The 18,645-nt window shown below is 37.4% G+C and overlaps 1 protein-coding gene across 3 annotated transcripts in view; it reads left to right on the top strand.

Moving 5' to 3' along the window:
• The window catches only part of PARD3B (par-3 family cell polarity regulator beta), a 422,926-nt gene that overhangs the window by 141,482 nt on the left and 262,799 nt on the right, over positions 1-18,645 (top strand). For all 3 annotated transcript variants that reach the window (XR_012836057.1, XM_075756447.1, XM_075756445.1), the window contains exon 4: positions 11,751-11,860. Coding sequence is in view for 2 of the 3 variants with exons in the window: in XM_075756447.1 (XP_075612562.1) it covers positions 11,751-11,860 (110 nt within the window). In the remaining variant the exon portion in view is untranslated. The remainder of the gene's footprint in view (positions 1-11,750; positions 11,861-18,645) is intronic.

The following is an 18,645-nucleotide window of genomic DNA, read 5'->3' as shown; positions in this document are numbered from 1 at the left end:
ATTTTGAATGTCCCTGTGTGTTTGGGTTGCTGAGACAGTCAACAGAGATGCTTCCATTGGCAGTGTCTTCATTTGCCTTCAGTTCCCTTGGACTTTAAGCTTTCTTCCAGGAGTCTTTGGAAGTTCCTCCCTTGATAGGCCTGACAGAACTTAAATTGTTACCTCCAGGGTACGGATGTCATTTGTTTCTGTGTTCAGACTTCAGATCTCAGAAAGAATTCTTTCTCTCTCTTGTCTGCTTTGAAGTGGGACCATTGTAAGTAGGCTTGAGGGCATTTAACAGCATATATTTGGTTAGTCCTTTTTCAGGCTGGTGTTGAGATACTGTGGATATACAGACAGCATATTTTTTAAATACGGAGGAAACCACATGATTATGTTTTTTAGAAGTTATGAAAACAGATATGAACTGAAACTATTCATTTGGTAAACAAAACGTTGCTAATGCTTGTATACAGCATACATGCTGTGTCAGTAAGTAGGAAAGACACTTTTTCTTACATAAAAACTATCCTGTTCATCCAAATCTTGCAATGTCAGTTTATTGGCTGAGTGTTCCAATGTTTGTCAGTACATTGAGCGTACTACATGCATATAATAATTCTCTCCTGTATGATTCAGGGAAAATTAACATTTTGAAATTGGTAACTTTCAAAAGAAATGCGTTGTAGAAGCACTTGCTGCCTTCTGTGGTTTGAGGCAATACTGCTTATTTCCTTAAGCAAATATGACTTTATTCTCTTTCTCTGCACTGGAAGGCTGCTCTCATAGTAGTGATATCAAATGTTATACTGTGCTGTTTGTCATAGGTGTTGTGAGGAAGACACTGTACTTCACAGATTTTTTTTTTTTTTTTTTCTCCTCTGCAGCATTCAGTTTAATCTGGTTTTAAAGAATTATGCTGATCAATTAAAGTCTACTCGTGTTCCTAAAACAAATGGTTTCTGTTCTCAGGCAAGCTAAAGGTTTGAAGATAACTTCTCATTTCAGTCAGAAATCAGGCTTGGTATATTTTGACCTCATGACTTAAGCATGGTATTACTTAGTTGTCATTGATTCATGGAAATGAGCTTTGCACCACCAAAGCTTAAGTTTATCTTTGTATTGCAGCAAAAGAATACAGCAATGCTTTCTGTAAATATATACAAACATATATACACAATTTCTATGTATTTCTCTGTCTTTGGATTGCCTATTTAGAAAGCAAGCCAGTCTTTCCTTCTTTTCCCAATACCCAAGAATTTAGTAGTAGTGTAGGTAATAAATTTATGTGCATAGTTGGTTACCAAAGAATCCCTTTTCTTTTTAATAGCCCTTCTGCCTCTGATTTCCCCAAAGATTGTTTCTCATCAATTATTCCACTTGTTTCTATTCCCTTTGCACATGGTTTAATCTGCCTTACTTTGGAGCAAGGGGATATCCCCATGAAAATATGTTAAGTAGGGAGAAAAATATTTTTCCACTGCAAGTTACACATTTTCCTGCAGTAGCTCTTTAGCTGAGATGTTCATTTTCAGCCTTTTATTGCCTCAGGGAAGGTTTTGGGGGATGGTGATGAATGGGACTTAAAATGATGGACTAAAATCTATTACAAAAGTCTACACTGCTTTTTGACACACTTGATTTGATGTTGGTGTTTTTCCTAAGGTTTTTGTCTATTTTACTGATTTTGTGATGTTGCTGTTTCTGTTGGGTATTTGTATATTGTTATCATGCATAGCTAGTTTCAAAGGTAGTATGTCTTAAAAAGAAAAAGACTAACCCACTTAGTAAGCTCAATATTTGTAGCTGAAGGTTTTGAAATGCTGTAGTAATATTACACTGGAAGGCTATAGTGCGATCTCTGTCAGTACAAAGGAGTGTATATATGTGTTTATAAATCTCTACAGTACTGCGTGCTGTATTAGCTTTGAGGCAATATGGCAAAATGTGTATTTCAGGTTGAAAATGAGCCTGCGAAGCTTGGCTGATTGATAGTTTGAAATTGTTCAAATAAAAAACCCCAACAAAATAACAAACCCCTCAACTAAAGATTTTGAGGTAGATCACCCTTTTTTTTCCCTGAAGAAACCAAACTTGTATAGTTTTACACATTTTTTTGCAGTATGTTTTCACTAATGATTGTTTACTGTTTGCTTCTGTATGAACATGTTCCAGTATATAGATGAACCCATCTTTAAGAAAGTCATCATTAAAGAAGTTACAAATAACAGTTAAATTATTCAGTCAGTTTGCCCATTGCCATATAGTTCTTTCTCATTGCTTTGTTTAATTTACCCTTTCAAGAGCCTTAGTTGATAGTTAATTTTTTTGCCTATTTACTTTGAAGTGCCACTTCAGATTTTGATTGTTTCTCACAACAGATATCTAGAATCTCAGCCAAGTAAAATGGACAGTTGTGTATTTACTGCTCCTGAACATAGCTGGCAAAAGATGTACCTCCCTCCGAATATGTCACACAATTTTCCCATAGATACACTGGCTGTTGATTTATGTTTTGCCTTCTTGTAACTCATTACTTCGTTAGAGGGAAGTCTGTTTACTGTAGACATAAAGTAAAAGAAGGATGTAGTATGTTCAGTAGAAAGATGAATCCTGCAGATTATTTTGGTCATCTCTTCTTAGCCCTCCTACAGAAAGGGACAAGTGACCCTCTGTGACAGAGTCTTTTTTAAACTTTTCTACAGAAATAGTAGTTTTACCATTTTAAATATTAAGGCAAATTAATAAGGAATGATTATTCTCACTTTCCTCAACACATAAGAGCTAGGAGTATTAAAACCATCATTTAACAGATTATAAAGCAGAACAACCCTAAACTAACTTTTTCATGAAGCATTTAACTAAATTGTGTAACTCAGTGTTACAGGCCAAAAATCAATGAGTTATAAGAGAATTAGACAAATTCACAGGAGGTGGCTCATCAGTAACTGTTAAAATATGATGGTCTAGATGCTACACTAATTTGGAAATCTTTCAAACATTTTTTTGGAAGCTGGTAGGATGCACCACTTCAGTTATGCCCTCTCCCTGAGTATTTGCTACCACTGTTAGATGTGGGATAACGGGCACGGTGGACTCAATACAGCTGCTCTTATGTTCTTATCATTCCTTGAAACTTCCCAGAAAGTTTCAAGTTCAGAAGGTTTCACTATTTTATCTACTGTCTTAAAATTGGCAGGAAGAAGTTTGAAATTTTAGACTAAAACTAGTTTACCATAACCAGAATAGAAAATAATCACACTAAGACTTCTTTTTAAGGAAAGGTCAAAACAGAAAAGGCTCTTAATTTAGATGAGATATATAAAACACAGGCCATATTTAAATATTACGAAAACCTATACTGATGCCATAATTTGTGATACTCCTTTAAAATACCATTAAAATATTCAAAAAAGTATCTTGCTATGCTACTACTAGCAATAAAATGCTACTGAAGTGATATTCAAGCTGTAAAGTTTAGCTGCTAAAGCTTTAAAGAAAATTAAACTGTTGAACTGTGGAAAAGTGACTGCATAAGCACCTGTAACTGATGTTAGCTGAAGTGCTAAACCAGCTTTTGGCAGAGTGGCCTCTGTGCAGGTGCACAGAATATTTTCTTTGTGTTAGTTTATTCACATAGTACAGTTCATTAAGTTTTTCATTTGAAGTTGAGAAATGGGCTGGGAATTGAAATAGAAGAAATGCTTATTTTCTCCTTTCAATCTGTGAATAAAAATGAGGTGCAAGAGTCTGAGATCTATTAGTTTTAAAATCTTATAGGATATATTAGCCTAAAATGATTGATTTAAATGCAGTAACTACAGATAATATTCAGCTTAAAAACCCAGTCTGTTTAATAAGATGAATGCTTTTTACTGTGTCCAGCAAATGGATGACTAAGACAACTGGTGTTTTTAACTATATCTAAAGTTTAGTTTCCATTGACATCTGAATGTCATTTGAAGGAGACTACATTTAAAAAAACCCCAAAACCCAGCCCCCTCCCCCCAAACAAAAAAAACCAAACCCAAACCTTTGCATGTATGTAGGGAAATTCTAATATAACACAAATTATTTTTTGCCCCCAAATGATACTTAAAAAACATAAAATGTTTGAAGCTGCTCTAATTTTTAATTCTGTGTCTGAAGCTGGAAGTTGGAGGCTGTGCATCAGTCAGTAGGTGCACAATGATGGTTTGAACATGAAGATGTTTCACCTGGAGAAGAATAAGAGAAAGCCTGGCCTATAGTGGGAAGTGCTGATTCTTGTTGGTAATAGCTGGTGTGTTCTCACAAAGCTCCTAATCAGTCTGCCCAGCAAGGATAGGAGTTGCGTATTTTGCTAGAGCTTGGGTTGGGGAAAAATCTCACAACTCGCTATTGGGAGTGAGGTGATTAATCCTTGCACCAGAAGGATTCTGCTGCAGCTCCTTCTCCTCCGCCTGGTGTCTTCCATGTGGTACCTGCAGCCAAGACCTTTGGGGTGGAATCATGGTGCTCCCAAGCACTCCAGTAACTGCATGTTCCCCGTCTGTCTCATGAGGAGCTGAAAATAGGAACACTGGGTTGATAGAGTGAGAAGATCCTGAAATTGCTCTAGATCTGATGTATGTTGTGACCTTAAGTGTAAGAAAAGAATACTTAAGATCCAAACTGAAGTCCTGTCCTTCAGCTGGAAACTTTAAGAGAAATTTTGATACAGGAAGAAAGTAGCAGCATTACTTGTACGTCTTTTGTAGATACGTGTGTGTCCTAGTGCCTTAAGATGAGAAGTGGTTAACTTCATATGGATATTGATTTTGATCCTGAAAATGGGATCTAGATTAGTACCAAAATAATGTATGTAGGTGAGTCTTATGTGTCCATCTTTGAAACTGCAAAAGCTCTAAATGTTCCATAGTTGTCTCATTAGGCACTGTTTCTGACAATGACAACACCAAAGAAATTTCATTCTGGTCATAAAAACTTTGAGAACAGTTCTTGTGCTTCGTAACTGAAATCTGAGTTAATATGTTATAGCACATGCAACCAGAGAAAATAATTCTTTTGAAATTTATGGTACTGAAGAACACCACCCCAAAACAATCTCTGTTTACAGGTTTTGCTGGGTTTTATTTGTAGGCAATTGCTTTTTTTCTTTGTAAGAAAAAGCACACCTCATTTAGAGTGATAGGGAAATACTTTTGTTCTGCACTGGTCTAATATGTGAAAGAGAGAGCTTGTTGGAAGTGGATTTTCATCTGTTTATAGATTTAAGTCAATTGTCTTAACTGTTACATCATCCTAGTTCATTAATCTAATCTTGTATCCATGGGAATTTAAGTGCAGTATGCACCTTGGAAAGAACAGATAGCTGTAGATCTAAAATTGTATTGATAGGTGCTATTATGAGCAATTTGAGTTAGGTTTAAACATAAAAGTCACATTGTCAGAGTATTACATATTTAAAAAAAATTAAAAATGGTACTGTCCTATCACAAGGTAGAATGGACAAGCTAGTCAGCTACATTTTAAGTACATGGCAGAACCATTACATGATGCCTCAGGTGGTGGTAAGCAATAAATCTGAGGGTGACCAAATTTACCCATGCTGCTTAGAGCTCTCAAAAAGTGCTGACTGGCAGGACTGTCTGTATACCTGTTAACGTTGAAATTTCTCTGATAAAAAGATGAAAAATAGGCATATATTAATGACCTTTCCTGTATTTAAATATAAATTAATATCCTGGTTGTAATATTTTGTTTCTAGTGCCTGAACTGTTTCATGGCAGCACCAGTTTAAAAGTTATTCTGACTTTCTGGATTAAATGGTGGTTGTTTTTGTTGTGATTATACAGAGATCTTCCAGCTAAGAATTGCCTGTGCTGAAGTGCAATTTCATATTTGTATGTGTGTATGTATATAGTATATATAGTGTTTTGTTTCAGCTCTGTCTTGAAATTTTGCTGTGATTTATTCAGAAAGAGCTCTAAAAAAATATTTTGAGGCACATGCAGGTGAGAAAATAATTTGTCTGTCCAGGCAAGTGTAATTTGGAAGCAGACAGCAGAGTAATTGTCATTGGTGTGGCCTTTAACAGCTGACAGTTTGATACACACTTGATGGACAGGTTTTTTCCCATCATAGTCAGCATTTTTATATGCAGGAGCAGAATATAAAAATATGACTGTAACTGTGTGACTTATTGTAAATCTCTTTCTACCCACTTAAAGTATTCTGTCCAAGTGTATCTTTTGTTCTCCTCTAAAATAGTTCTTCCCTGTTACCTGGCAAAACAAACAAACCACCCAACCTCATAATGTGTTAGTTGCCACCAATGCAGTGGTAACACATGTGCTTGCATTTCCTATGTTCCTTGCTTTGTCAGCTTACCCAAAAGTTAAGGGTGTTTGCACCCAAAGCAATGCTAAAATCAATTTTTAGTATATAATTTGACTGCCTTACAGATAGCACAGCCTACCAAAAATGCTCGTGGGTGATAAACTTTGATTGTCTTCAGTAGTTTTCTGAATTTGACCCTGTAACAGCAACCTGCAACCTAAATCCCAAAGAACAAAAGGATATCAGCCTGGGGGTGAATTGTGCTTTCCTGAGCAAGGAGACTTAAGAGCAAAAGAGCAAAATTAAGGAAGGGTTGGAATAAACTTTTTTTTTTGTGCTAGTGATTACCCTGACTGATAATCAACTGTCTAAATTTAGGCATCAAATTTGATGCCAGAACTCAGAGCCTGAGACCTAGACCATCAGAGAACTAGAGACCCTTAAGAGTTTAGGGGGGACCCCAGGAGGGACAGTCAAAGTTCCCCTGACTGCGCTTGCATCCTGGATTCCAAGCTTTACATTATTTATCTGAGACTGCACAGTGTTCTTAAACCCATTCTTGTTAGTCAGCTCCCTTCTAACCTCAGAGGCTGATTTCTGATCCGCTGAAGGGCTTAAGTGAGGCAGAGTGCGCTCTTATTCAGGGTAAGTGTTGATGTCTTTGTATAGGTTTTTGGTGAATTATTATTTTTTTTTAAAAAAAAGGAAAGAAAAAACAGGACTACATCTGGCATGGAGATGTTTCTTTTGTCATTGTGTTGATGCAAGTTTTCAGTTTTTAATTGTGAGCAAATGGCAGAACTTCTCTCTCCTGTTTTTTTCTTTATGTAATCAATTTAAATCTAAGTGTGGTTTCTACCATATGCTTGTTTTAACTATATTTGCAGTTAAAAAATATTTCCAAAACATAAGAGTTCAGGGAAAAATACACTGTTAACCGTGAGTCTGTGTAGATACTAATTTTTGAGGGTGATGCTAGCAAAAGGAAAAGATTGATCTGCATTGCTTGAAACTAAATGAAACAGTTTACTTTAAGGAGGGAAAACTGCAGGACTTTTTCTCATAAGCTTTGTCAAAGAGTATGTGTTGGGAGTAAGGCTGAGGCATCCGTGTGTGCTTAAAAGGTGCTATGGTACCATAATAGAAGGTACTCTGTGCATTCTGAAGTGATTGAGGTTAAAAGCTATCATCGTAAGAAAAATTTTAGTCTTGGGCATGTGTTTGAATTTTTCTTGTCTGTAAATTCCTGATGCAATGCAGCAAGATGAGGAAAACTAGTTTTCTTTTAAACCAAGTTCCTAAGTTTAAAATACAAAGTGCAACTCTGGCACAAAACAGTAGTGCTTGTAAATAATAAGTTTGATCAACTTGGTATGCAGAAAGGTGTTTTTCTGTGTCTCATTCGGGGAAAAGATGAATTTTCTGTTTGAGCTTACACTGGTTGTTATAAATGTTCAGCACAAATGCAAGAGTGTGAGTAGAATAACATGGAAGCACAGCATAAGGAAAGCAGTCAGGAAAAAGGCAATGTTCTGTTTCCTGATGAAGAAAATGTATGACCTCTTAAGTAAAAAACATATATAATTGTCTATAGTATGTCTGTAATGAATAGTATCGGTGATGTTTTTTCATGACATTTTATCCATGTCTAAGGAAGACAGTGATGAACAGATTCAAGGTATGTACGTATAACAGACATGGGCTGACTCCTGAGTCAGGTTGAGTCTTGTGCAGTGGGATTTGGGGCAGTTTCTCTCTTCCGGAGTGCAAGGGAGCACGCTTGGCTATCAAGAGCCCTACATGTGCGGTATAGAAGAGGTAGGGAGAGGCTGAAAAAGGAAAGGAGCTGGTGGGGCAGAAGCATGGGCTGGGAGGCACTGAGTGGCAGGGAACGTGTTCTTGTGGCAGCAAACAGCATGAGACACAGGGAAGATGAGAGGAGATGGAGGAGAGCTGGTTAGCTCAGGGAGCTGCTGAGAATGGCTGTTTCCTGAAAGAGAATGAGGGCTTCTCCCCCAAAGAGGGAGATTATACTATTTCTCTAGTCTTTCCTCTAATCTTCCTGCTTGCCATTTGTTTTGCCCTATTAAAGAGGGCATTTTGGTTCAATTTACTTTTGTCTAATAAAAGGCCATTTTTGTGCTCCAGTGTCTTTGTGGTGTACGTGTGTAAAACAGAGGGACTGTTTTGGATAATTTTAGCTGAAGACTTCAGCTGACTTCGTTCATAGAGATGTTATGATTTGTGATATCTCTACACAAGAAATAATGTTATATGTCAGTAAATATATTTAAAAAAACCCCAGTCTCTGGTTTTCTATTCAACAAGAAAATGATTTGTAGGACCCTAAAATTTACAACAAATTGGGAGAAAAGAGAAAGCCTTGTAGACAGTGGTCAAAAAGTCCAGTTGTTTTTGTGCAAGTAGGGAAGCATTCTGGTCAAGCACCATAAATTTCACAGCCTCATAGCAATAGATAAAAACTTGCAGGAATAAAAAAGAAAGCCAATAGCTGCAAGGCCATCTTCCCAAACTGGAAAACAGTATTCTCTCTAATTCTGCTGCTCCTGCAAACTTTGGTTTCAAAGTTTAGACAGCTGTAAACTGAGAATGGAATAATGTCACTTTGCTTCAGTTTCTCTGGAAAACAGCAGCAGAAGGGAAAGTGAAAGGAGGTCTTCAAATTTGAGGGCAGAAGGAATGTGGTTAAAACAGCACCTTGCAGCAGTCAATACAGGGAGCAGATAGAATTGCTGAAGTATGGTCTTATCTTACTAGACAAGCATTATGTGAGTGATGCAGTAGGAGGCATCTTCTTTCAACTGCTGTGGAAGCTGGGAGGCCCTGGAACAAATGAGGGTCCTGTCTCCCAACAGTCGGAGAGATGGAAGACTTCATCTTTCTCGCAGAGGAATGAGAGAGAAATGAGGAGCTGGTTGTAGAAAACAGCTTGGGAAAAGGAGAAATCTAACTTCAGAGAGTTGGCTTTGGGAGGAGGAGTGAGCTTGATGTAGGTGGGTTGGTTTTGGTTTGGTTTTGGTTTTTTGTTTCTTTTCCCATCTTTGACCTCTTTAGTTAACTGTGGGGAATTTTTTTTTATCCTCTTCACACTGTGGAAAAAGGAAGACAAAAATGAGAAAAGAGGCTGGGATGATAGCCTTGAAGAATATAAGCAACAGTATGTTTGAATTTGGAATATGGCTCATTGAGTTGTGAAAGTTACAAATAAAATTACCAATGTAAAGGGCTTTCTGGTAATTTAGCAAGAGTGTTTCTCTGTACTGTTCATGTCAAAAGGAGTTGGAAACTAAATTATGCTCTATCATACAATAGTGTCTCAGCATCTGTTTTCAAAGTGTTGTGTTGAAGTGAGACTGGAAATTGGATACAGGTCACCAGAAACATTTTGGACTTACACAAGAAAAAATATTTTAAGGAACAAATATTTATATTAAACAAGGGAGTAACTTAAAAATCCAATACTTTTTTGCTTTAGCTTTTATACACCTTCTTATCAAATATGCTTAGAGGATAAAAAATTTCTCTTCAGCACCATGTGAAGAATAGGAATATTTGAGTGGAGAGATTTGGTTCCTTTTGACCTACTGACACTTTTGGAAAAATTACATCAAATGGATAAATTTGGTCATCACTTTCTTCAGAATCTCGTTGTAAAACATGCATAGTTCTTGATATCAAGTTGATAATCACTTGGAACAAAAAACAATATTCACCTTTTGATTTTTGACCGTTCTCTCAATACCAAGACACAAATGTAAGCCCCACTTTTGTTTTTCTTACTGATTTCCTGTGTAAGTGGAGATGGAAAGGGTTAGCTGCATGTAAAAACTGCTGCTTACTATGAGGAAGAGTTAAGAGCATTGTATTATCCGGTTGTCCCTCAGCATCAGATGCTGGTATTTATTCCAGCTATAATTACAAAGTTGTGCTGAGAGTGAATGTGGTACAGTCACTCCAGGTTTGTTAGCATCCCTCTAATGAGGAAACTGTTGCATGTTCAAACTTCCATTATAGATCTAGTAATTATGACTGCCATCAGTCCCAGCCATGGTAATTAATATTATAACTGACAGTTATAATATTATTTTCACTTACTTGCAACATTTGAAAAATTGCTGTCTTAGACCAATGTTCTCTTCAATTTTTTTGTTTGCCTATGATAAATTATTTTGGAAAGACTTGGGAAAAGGTAATTTTTGTTTAATTTCATCTTGGATAATGTGAGAATTTTCTTTTTCATATTACTAAAGATGTTTTTCCTCTCACCCCACCTGGAGGTTTTGCAGGGAGTGTTTTATAGCACCCGTGTATTCTGTTAACTTGGATGGCTGTGTCGCTAGAAGCTGCTGACTGGTCTCTGAGGTTATTCTCAGACAGTACGTGAATAGACATGAATAGTTGGTGAGTCTAGTTGGAGTTGCCTGCAAGAGGAAGTTGTTTAGTCTACAGCTTCTCTGAAACAACTGCAACTGCCTACGTCAGTTCCCTGGGAATCCTGGCAGTCGGTAGTGGGAGGCAGATCTGCTGTGAATAAAATCTCTTCTCTCTCTCTCCTCTTTATATTCCTATTTAGGCTGTCTCTGCAGAGCCAGCTGAAGGCATCTTAGATACTAAATGAAGTTAATGTAGGGAGTTATCAGTTTATCCTTCAGCTGCCTCTGTACCCAAAAACGTGTCTGAACTGTTGTTTACATGCCTCAGGTTGGGATGGCACAGAAGTAGCGGTGATGGACTATTGCATCTTGTGAGCTTATGGAAATAAAATTTATAACTTATATATGTATATGGTCATGCCATCATATTCAAAGTGACCTTCCATACAGGTTAAATGTGGACTTGTATAATTGGTATGAGGTGGGCAAGCAGTTGCTCAGTATGGCTTTTGGACATACACCAGGAGAAAGTAAGGAACAGTTGAAAATAAGACTGTGAGATCCCAGTTTGGTGGGTTAATGCAGAACAGCACAATGAGAGCTGTCCTTAATGTGGCGTGAAAGGCTGCAGACCATGTTCTGGTTAGTTAAGTAACTACTACCAGTTGTAGGAACTAACAATAGTAATCCAGTTCTTCACAGTTATTTCTTAGATCAAGCATATGATTCCCTGTCAGAACTTGATGGTACATGTGGTCACAGATATATGCAACTACTTGTTTGTTTTTCCAAGAAGGTGTCTTTCTCTTGTTTGTCAGCAGTTTTCACCTAATTTAGCAGCTCATGGATGAAAGTCTGTATAACAGAGCTTAAAATGTTCTCATTTCTTTAGCTTAGTAAATACTAAACGCAGAACCCCATCAAATCTAGTAATTTACCAGGTGGATATTGCCATAGATAAACTTATTTAAGCTCTCTTAGTTAAATCACATGAAGCTTTACCTTGTGTTCCTGTACCATCCTTGAACTATCACTTTTTATTTTGTCTCTTAGGCACACCACTTCTAGTACGAAGGAGCAGTGATCCAGCTTTGGGCCCACTTGCTGACTTCCACCCAAGTGCTTCTCATCCCAATGACCACAGTCTCAAGCATGTTGTGGTGGTAGGTGTCATGTAACTCACCTTTTTCTTATGGGTAAAAAGCTATTCCTACCTGTTGGTATATAACAGTTCTATAAGCTATATATGAATTTGGATGTAAAACAAAGTGCATCATACTAATTTTCTGTGAAGGAGGGAATTTTCTCTGGACAAAATGGTTATTTTATATGATACAGTCAATTAACAGTGGTTCTCTTTTTCAAAATAAGGGATTTACATAAAGCTCTAAGGTGACATAAGATAGTGGAATATGAACTTTTGGCAATTACGTGTTCAGTATCGTCCAATTTACCACTGCTTAATGGAAAAAATGTGCTTCATCTTGCACCCCTTTTCATTTCCCTGGTTTTCTTATGGCATTTCTGTCTTCCTTTGGCACCCTGCTACTATCCTGCATGATCTCTTCTTTCTCTCACTTTTCTGTTTTACAACCTGACTCTTCCCTTTTGAGGACAAATTTGTTTTTGACATAGTTATTACTAAATATTAGTGATGGTACAGGGGGCTGAACTTTGTCGAAGTCCTGCATCATTTGTCAGACCTGTTTGAGTTGAAAGGTTTTTCTTGATGTTTGCTGCAAGCACTTACAAGTTAATGAAATACTGACGTAGTCTGATAAATGAAAGTACAAATAAGAATTCTTGGTTAACAGTGCAGATCTTAGTCTCTTTGCAAAGTTGAGAAATGTGTGAAGTGGATATGTCAGTATGTAATGCTGACCTCTAGTATTATATAACTATGAAAATTGAAAGAAAATAATTGAAAAATTGCTGGAATTTTTTGCATTCCAGGACATGTTTTGAATGCTTTATTTTTGACCATCAAGGAGAGAAAGATAGGGTTTTGTTGTTATTTTAAAAATATAATAATAGTGGTGACATGCATTTTATGCTGTTACATGAGGACTGCAGTTATACTTGTAGGCTAAAACCTCACCATGCTTTACTGACATTCATCAGTACACAAGAATCCTCTATGCCTGAAGGAATTCTCTATGCCTAAAATACAGAGCATCCCTCTGTCAGCTGTAGGGGTAACAGTCAAATTTGGATGCATAACAGTGGAGGAGGCTCTCAGATTTTTTTGGGTTTTTTTAAATGTCATGTAAGGGGGTGGGGGGAGAAGAGACCCAGAAGGTTGAAAGTTTTTATTGTTCAAATGAAAAATCTGTTACAACAAAATACATTACACAAGCTCTTATTTTTGCAACAGTACCATTTCTATAACTCTCATCATCAATCATACTGAAATATGCTTTGGCATAATGTTTTGGGAAGCATAGAAAGCTTAAATAACGTAGGTTAAATTAGGTACAGATTGCTTTAAAACACAGGGAAGAATCGATATCTGACAAATGAAAAAACATGGCACAAAACTGAACATTGCATTTTGAATATAGCTATGCTCTTTCATGGAAGCATTAAAGCAGTATTTAGAGAAAATTCATTCTGTATATTGTTGCTGAAAATTTAAAATTAATACTGCATTTCCTTTGCCACAAACATGTATTTTTTTTCACACTAAACTGCTTCCCTGCAGTCACATGCAAGTTAGAAAAACCAGAGCTGTGGGTAGATGACACAGTTTTCAGTGCATATAGTAAAAATTAAGTCTCTGTATTTATGCTACAATTATCTTAGCAATTATTTTGTAATTGAATCTGACTTCCACGATTAGTTTAATTGTTTTGGCACTTCTGGCATTTTGGTGTTTGGCATATGTAGAACTGGTAGTTGGGTTCTCTCTAGAAATACTTCTAGTTAGACTGTATGCTGTCTTATACGATATGTTCTGATACACCAGTAGTTGATCAGATTTTTGAGGGGTGATTATAATATGAATCTCTGAAGGCAGCACTGATTTGTCTCTAGGAGAGTGGAGGACAGATGTACCATAAGTAACACATAAAATAAAACAGCAAGCATGCAGTAATATGAGGATATTGCTATCCAGTTCAGGTGAGCTGGATGAACCTGATAAAACATTTGAGCTGTTCACAGTATTTATAGAATCTAAGCAGGGTATATATTGTGTTTTTTAGATGTTTTCCCGTTCATTCAAAGGAAGATTATTTTTTTTTCATGCCATATGATGATTACCAAAATTACATAATCTTTTCTGAGTGAGCAGGTAGCTTGAGAAGAATTTGAGCTATTCTTTCATATTTTCTGATACTTATTTTATCTTAGCTGTAGTTTTAGCCCCAATTAACAAAATACTTCTAGATCAATCACAAACTCATAGTGAAGTCCAGCATCTGTTCTCTCAGACTGGAAGTCATTTAACAGATGGTACAAAATTTGAGTTTCTTTTTTCATCCAAACCTCTCCTTCCTTATCATGATAGCTGCCACTGAAAAATTTAGAGACTATAAACAGGGAAAAATATGGATAACAAACATCTGAATTTGTTATTGAAGAAAAGGTATTTGTTAGTGAATTTGTTAATTTATGAAGGCAACCGTTAAGCTCTTCAGTCTAGTTGTAATCACGGAGCCCTGGCCAGGCTTTCAAAAATGGAAACTTCTCTCCCTAGGCCTCCAGAGAAGACCTCAGGGAAGCGTAATTTAATGCATTTTCTTTGAAAAATTTGGTGGCCATAGCTTTCCTGTGGTAATAGCCAAGTGCTGGTCCAGCTGCTTTTTGGCTGTGAATGGCCTGGCTTCACAAAAAAGTCTTCCACGGGGGATCCTCCCTGGAGTGAGGCTGTGCTGGGTGATTGAGACAGTGTTGTAGTTTAACCTGGTCAGCAGCTAAAACCACCACACAGTTGTTCACTCACTCTTCTCATCCCCTCCAGTGGGATGGGGGAGAGAATTGAAAGGGGGGGGGGGGAGGAAGGGGGAGGTAAAACTCATGGGTTGAGATAAAGGCAGTTTAATAGGACAGAAAAGGAAGATAATAGCAATGATGATTATAACAGTAGAACAGAAAAGGAGGATAATAACAATGATAAAAGAATATACAAAACAAGTGATGAGCAACACAATTTCTCACCACCCGCAGCTGATGGTCAGCTAGTTCCTGAGCTGCCCCACCTTCCAGCCAACCCCCCACTTGTATATGGAGCATGATGTCATGTGGTATAGAACATCCCATTAGCCAGTTTAGGTCAGCTGTTCTGGCTGCGTCCCCTGCAGCTTCTTGGGCACCCCTCACCTTCTCATGCATAGGCTGGTATGAGAAGCTGAGAAGTCCTTGACTGCTTGCTAACAACTGAAATAGTAGTGTGTTATCAACATTATTCTCATCCTAAATCCAACACACAGTGCTATACCATCTGCTAGGAGGAAAATTAACTCTATCCATGCTGAAACCAGGACAGATGGTCAAAGCCTTTCAGAGGGAGGAAACAGTTTTTGACCACTTAGCACTTGCTCAACACTTGTCCCCAGCTTGCTGAGAGAAGCCGCAGTTTAAGGTTCTCTGTGCCAGCTGAGAAGTTCCTAGCTGGATCCCCCTACCCAAGCTCCACTCTTATAAAGATGAGATGCAGCAAGGCAGAAAGCCTGAATTGTGAGGTTCTGTTGGTTTGATTTTTTTTTTTAAACTTTTTAGGGAGCAGAATACATCTTGCTGCTTTTGTGCAGTCCAGTTCATCTAGGTAGTAATTGCTAAGGTATAATTATAACACTTGAACTTTCCTTTCTGGAGCTATTACTTCTGCTTATCTCCCTTTTTGCCCAGGGACAGACTTCTTTACTATCTTAAGACTTGATCAGTCATGAGTTTTAGATGGAGGATTGTGGTCCTATTTAAGTTGATGGGAGTTTTGCATTAATTCTGGTGAGACTAAGGTTTCACCCCTCCTGTTAACTTGCTGATTATTATGGGGATGCTATGTTCTGCTTGCCTTTCTTTCCTTTTATAGTTGCATGTTTCCTTGATAAATACTTAGGTTAACTTGGAGTTAATCAATGGGAATGGCTGATTAAATTGCATCTATCAATATTTAAAGATACAATGAGATGCTGGATCAATTGAAGAGCTTCTCCAGTGACTCAATACAGTTTCAATTTTTACCTAGATGTGACTTGAAATTGACTGTATTTTATGCATTGTGGACATATAATTTGCAATTTTGGATAAGGTTCACATATAATCAGAACATTTTTGTGTTTCAAGCCCTTGTTAAAAAGGGTCGAAACCTCCTCTGGTTCTTTTGGCCATTAATTGTGTTTGTAATGTATTAGCCTTCCTGATTAAGTGTCTGCAGATTAGCATAATGTGAGCGTGTGTAAGAATGCAGCTCCATGATTTGTTCCTCTTACGTGCTATTTTATGTATGTACGTAAACCTAAAGATGTGCTAAAATCAGAGCTTGGCTTTGAGGGAAAGATTATATCAGTACTACTATCAAAATGCATGGGTATTTTATTATAAGAAAAAGGCAGACATTACTTTAATCAGGCTATTTAAAAGCAGGACAGGGCGGAAAAGGTCTTTTTCGACACAGTGATGGAATAATGCTGTGGAGTCTATAACGTGGGCTGATCTGGCGAGTTTCTGCTAAGGCTTGAGCTATGAGACTGCACTGCCATGAGGGTTGTATTGTTTGTCTGATTTTAGAAGATAAACTTTTGTTCAGTATGTTTATTCACCCTAAGTCAGGTAGTTTTTATTTCTGGTCCCTTTGCATGTGTTAAAATTTTTCAATATGAAATTCTCCTGTAGGTATGTGATAGAATCATAGAATAATTTGGGTTGGAAGGGACCTTTAAAGGTCATCTAGTCAACCCTCCTGCAATAGGCAGGGACATCTTCAACTAGATCAGGTTGCTCAGAATGGCCCCCTCCACACCCAACCAGGGATGGGGCATCTGCCGCCTCCCTGGACAACCTGTTCCAGTCTTTCACCACCCTCATTGTACAAAAAACTTCTTCCTTATATCTAGTCTAAATCTACTCTCAGTCTAAAACCATTACCCCTTGTCCTATTGTAACAGATCCTACTAAAGAGTCTGCCCCCATCTTTCTTATAAGCCCCCTTTTAAGTATTCCAGGAGGTGGGCTATGAGAAGGAAACCAGATATTGGCAGAAATGCAGTAATCCTTCAGGAATTAATAGTGCTGGAAGGATGGTGCACTTGTAATGCTTTAAATCCAGTGCTTGTTGACACATAATAATTAGACAACAAATAAAGTAGAGATGGAAACACATCTTAGGTGTTACAATGTGTGTTCCAGGGTAGAGGCAAGACTGCTTCCCTGGGGTGGTGTGGTCTCAGACTGTCATTCGGAATAGGAAGGTTTTTAAATTCTGGAAGACGTTTACTTTTTTTCTCGTAAAAGTTTTCCTATTAATAATTTAACTCCTGCTCTTGAAATACTGCTGTGTGGAACTGAAGATCTGGGGAGATTAAAAAAAAAAATTCTGTCATTCACCTGGGGAGTTCCAAATAGTTTGAGTTTTTTAAAGGGGAATTCTGATGTGGGGGAATCCATTTTTAAAGCAACTACTGTGTGTCTGTTTACGCTGTGGAACATATATAGAACACTCCTAATCAGCACAGGAGCTTGTCAGTGTATTCTTTTTGATGTCTGATTAGATGATCATAGGGACATCTGCAATGAGTTAGTTTTGAAGTTGTTGGTGTGAGGCACTGCAGGAACCAGAGCTGTGTGGCACTCTTACACCATGGAAAAACTGCTGCTCTTAAAAAACCTTTTACAAATCCAACTATGCAGCCAGCTGAGGGCTGTCAAATTAACAAAAGCCATTCCTTCTCGATTCATTTTGTTGCTGCTTTTTTTCCCCTTCCTTGTACTGTGTGCTGTGGCATTCTGTGTAAAAAAAGAAATTAATTTATATTGTAGAGAAAAAACTAAGAAATGTAAATGAAATATTTGTAATACTTCAGAATACTGAATTGATCATCTGAAAAAGGACAGAAGTGCCCTGCAGTAATTTCCTCTATTGAGTGTGCAAAGAGGGTGTGTGGGGGGAAAGTTGTCTGTGTGTTCCTTCTACAACCTACATTTCAGAAAAAGTGTATTGTTTTACCTGTATTGTTTAAGATGAGCAGTGGGTGTAATTTACATATTTTTATTTGAGAAGGATAAGTAGACTTTTTGTGATATATTTTAATAAGAGCTAATAATGAATGTTCCATGACATTATATAGTATATAAATTATTAGTAAAAATGGTACAATTGGTAAAAGAAGTTATTCATTGTTAATGTGTTGCTTTCCAAAGGCTGTTTCCAATGAGAGGAGTGCAGGCTTTTTACTGACTATTCACAAGAGAAAGTAGCTATTATGAAAACCATCAAAGTTCTCCATTATTCTGGAACTTATGTTAGTAGGGGGATGGGTTTTGTTTCCTCTTTAAAATAACTTTTGGGCCTTGGCTGTAATTTTGAAGATGCCTGATTGTTTATAAACCTTCCTCCTTTGTCTTCTGCCTTGCCTAGTCAGGTAGATATATTGCAGATGATGGAAGATGGCTGAGAGACTTAAACTTTTTCTTTTTCCCATGTGGCCTATCTTATAAAGAATGTGGAAAAACTGTAGGGTGGAAATAAGAACTGCTGACAAAAGAAAAAACGGGAAAAAAGGTCGTGCTTTCAATGCTGTTGACACATTCTTCTCTATAGCTACATCTTTGGGGTCCTACAAAATACTGTCATTCCATCTGGAACAGCTTTTAGCAGGCAGCTTACGCAACAGGCTTATGGCGCTGAAATTGGAATGAAACATTAACAAGTTACTTGTATGTCTGACAGTCAAATTAAAAGTGGAAGATGACAGTCAACATGGCTCATGCATATCATTTACTGTCAAGC

Source organism: Balearica regulorum, chromosome 6, assembly GCF_011004875.1.
Source record: "Balearica regulorum gibbericeps isolate bBalReg1 chromosome 6, bBalReg1.pri, whole genome shotgun sequence".
NCBI classification, from domain to species: domain Eukaryota; kingdom Metazoa; phylum Chordata; class Aves; order Gruiformes; family Gruidae; genus Balearica; species Balearica regulorum.
The sequence above is the reverse complement of the archived record's forward strand: the minus strand, read 5'-3'. Positions and strand labels throughout refer to the sequence as shown.